The sequence below is a fragment of the Haliotis cracherodii genome, unplaced genomic scaffold (assembly GCF_022045235.1).
Source record: "Haliotis cracherodii isolate W230 unplaced genomic scaffold, xgHalCrac1.p SCAF_11, whole genome shotgun sequence".
Taxonomy (NCBI): Eukaryota; Metazoa; Mollusca; class Gastropoda; order Lepetellida; family Haliotidae; genus Haliotis; species Haliotis cracherodii.
Window position 1 is genome coordinate 45,059,133 of NW_027266266.1, and position 2,539 is coordinate 45,061,671.

Consider the following 2,539-nt stretch of genomic DNA (forward strand, 5'->3'; position numbering starts at 1 on the left):
CGTAGATGATGGTAGACGAGTGATGATGATAGTAGTGTTGATGACGATGATGACGACGATGATGAAGAAGGTGTTGATTGAGATGTGACCGTAAGGACCTAACTGGCTTCAGTGACGAAACACTTACACGACAATAATTTGATAATTTAAAATTATAGTGCAGCATGTGCTTATAGGAAAACAGGAACTGATACAGTCAAGGGACATATGCCTATCTAGGGTATTTATCATGAAAGAATAAATATATAATACACTGTTTAATCAAGGACCTGTCACATTGACAACACTCTTATACTCACTGTATCCGTATGAATCCACTCGACAATATCGGTCCCTCTCACACTGACAACGCTCTGGGGCTCTGGGGCTCTGTGAATCTTTCCCATGTTGACAACGCTATGATTCTGGCGATCTGCCTCACGTTGATTTAAAGTGTAAAATCATATTTAAAATCAAATCAGGGATAGAGTGTCATCACACTCAGAAAGTAAATAAACCTGTGAATTTCGATTAACCTACAGTCCCTTTAACGTAATTGCAACGTTATAATGAATCTACGTACAGTAACAAGCAGATTTATTAATCACTTACATCTGACTATTGTGTAGCTCTGAACAGGATGAGCCGACGAACACGAACCAAGCCCTAGGCATTATTTCATGACATCAATAACGCCCTTTGGTCACGTCACCTGAACATATCTCCGGATGCACCGGTAGCAATATATACAAACCGCCCAGACTGTTTAACGTCTTGGGCGCGGGTTTGACAGAGGGGTTACACTGACGAGTCAGAAAGGACGAATTTTACATGTTGATGTGAAAATGTCGTCGAAGTTAAAGATCATTTTCTACAAGACGGGTCTGTTGTGGATGTTTATAGCAGCATGCCACGGTTCTACGTCTGGTACTGAACCATGCGTTCAGGGTTCCAATTGTCGTCTGCCTCAGTGTTTCTGTCTCAACTCGTCTGCTCCCCCGAGCGGCTTTGCGGCTGAGGACATTCCTCAGATTGTTGTCTTTGCGTTTGACGGATCTGTGAACAAAGCCAGCTACGGGTATTACAAGCATTTCTTTTCGAAGATTTACAGAAATCCCAATTCGTGTCCGATCCGAGCCACGCTGTTCGCGAAAGACAGATACACCAATCATAGCATGGTACGGGACCTGTACCGACACGGTCTCGAGATAGCTGGGAACAGCTTGACGGGTAAGCTGCCTATATCGTTCTGGAGGGAAGCCAACAGGGAGGAAATGCTGGAAGAGATTCTAAAAAACAGACGACGATTATCAGAAAAGGCGGGAATTCCGCTCAACGAGATTCGTGGATGGAGAAGCCCTCATATTCAACCCACGGGGGATATACAGTTCAAGATACTGCAACAAAACGGGTTTGAGTACGACTCGAGTCTATATGTTCAGAGAAGGTCCCTCGAGGACGATATCACATGGCCTGGAACCCTACAACACAGATGGCCGTTGCCATGTGAAACAAAACCATGCCCAAGCAATAACTACACGTTATGGGAGATCCCCGTTATAGCGCTGTTGGACCACAAGCAGAAATACCCTTGTATGACGGTAGGTGGGTGCATCGTGAAGCCAGAGACGGAATCGGATGCTTTTCAGCTTCTATGGAGGAACTTTTACAACTTCTATCGGAGTAAAAAGATTCCCTTTATCGTGAACATGAAGCCAGGATGGCTGAATACCGACTACCATAACTCTGCCTTGGATAGGTTTATCCTTTCTCTTCTGGACCTGAACGACGTGTATATTGTCACCATGCATCAGTTAGTCCAGTGGATGCAGAACCCGACGAATCTGACTGACATTCATGACTTTAAGCCCTGGAAGTGTCCCGGCGCTCTGGGTGTTGGGGTTTCAGTGAACCTCAATGTGCTTTCTGTTCTTGGAGTTTCTGTGATTGGATATGTATTTGTCACTGCTTGGGCGTGATCTGTTGCTGGTAGGGGTGTTCACGGCAGTGTTCGCTACGATGTTTATAGCACTGTTCACCATGGTGTCCACAGCGGTGTTCACCGTAGTATTTATCGTGGTGTTTGTTTATAGCGGTGTTCATGGCTGTGTTCACAGTGATGTTCCTGGCATTGTTCACACAGATGTTCATGGTTGTGTTCACAATAGGGTTCACGACGGTGTTCATAATGGTGTACACATCGGTGTTTACAGGGATGTTCCTTAGAGTGTTCACAGTTGCGTTCACAATGATGTTTATTGTTGTTTTCACAATGGTGTTCACGACGGTGTTTACAGTGATGTTCCTGGCAGTGTTCACAATGGTGTTCACGACAGGGATAATCATGGCGTTCCAGACAGTGATGTTTACAGCATTGTTTACAACTATGTTCACAACATATTCTTTAGCAGGCGTTTTTTGTTCAACAAGAAACTCTTTCGATGGAGGATATTTACTGAATAAGGATAAGATTTATGGATGAACAACTTCTTTATTACAATTAGGAGCGACGTTTCGGTATAGGTTATAACACCGTTATCAAGCAAGTGAATCGTCGCTC

At 44.2% G+C, this 2,539-nt stretch overlaps 1 protein-coding gene across 1 annotated transcript; it reads left to right on the top strand.

The window, feature by feature from the left end:
- Positions 1-824: 824 nt before the first annotated feature.
- On the top strand, positions 825-1,958 carry LOC139455858 (chitin deacetylase 1-like). The gene has a single exon (XM_071237400.1). It carries the CDS (start codon positions 825-827, stop codon positions 1,956-1,958), a length of 1,134 nt encoding a protein of 377 aa, XP_071093501.1.
- The last annotated feature ends 581 nt before the right edge of the window (positions 1,959-2,539 follow it).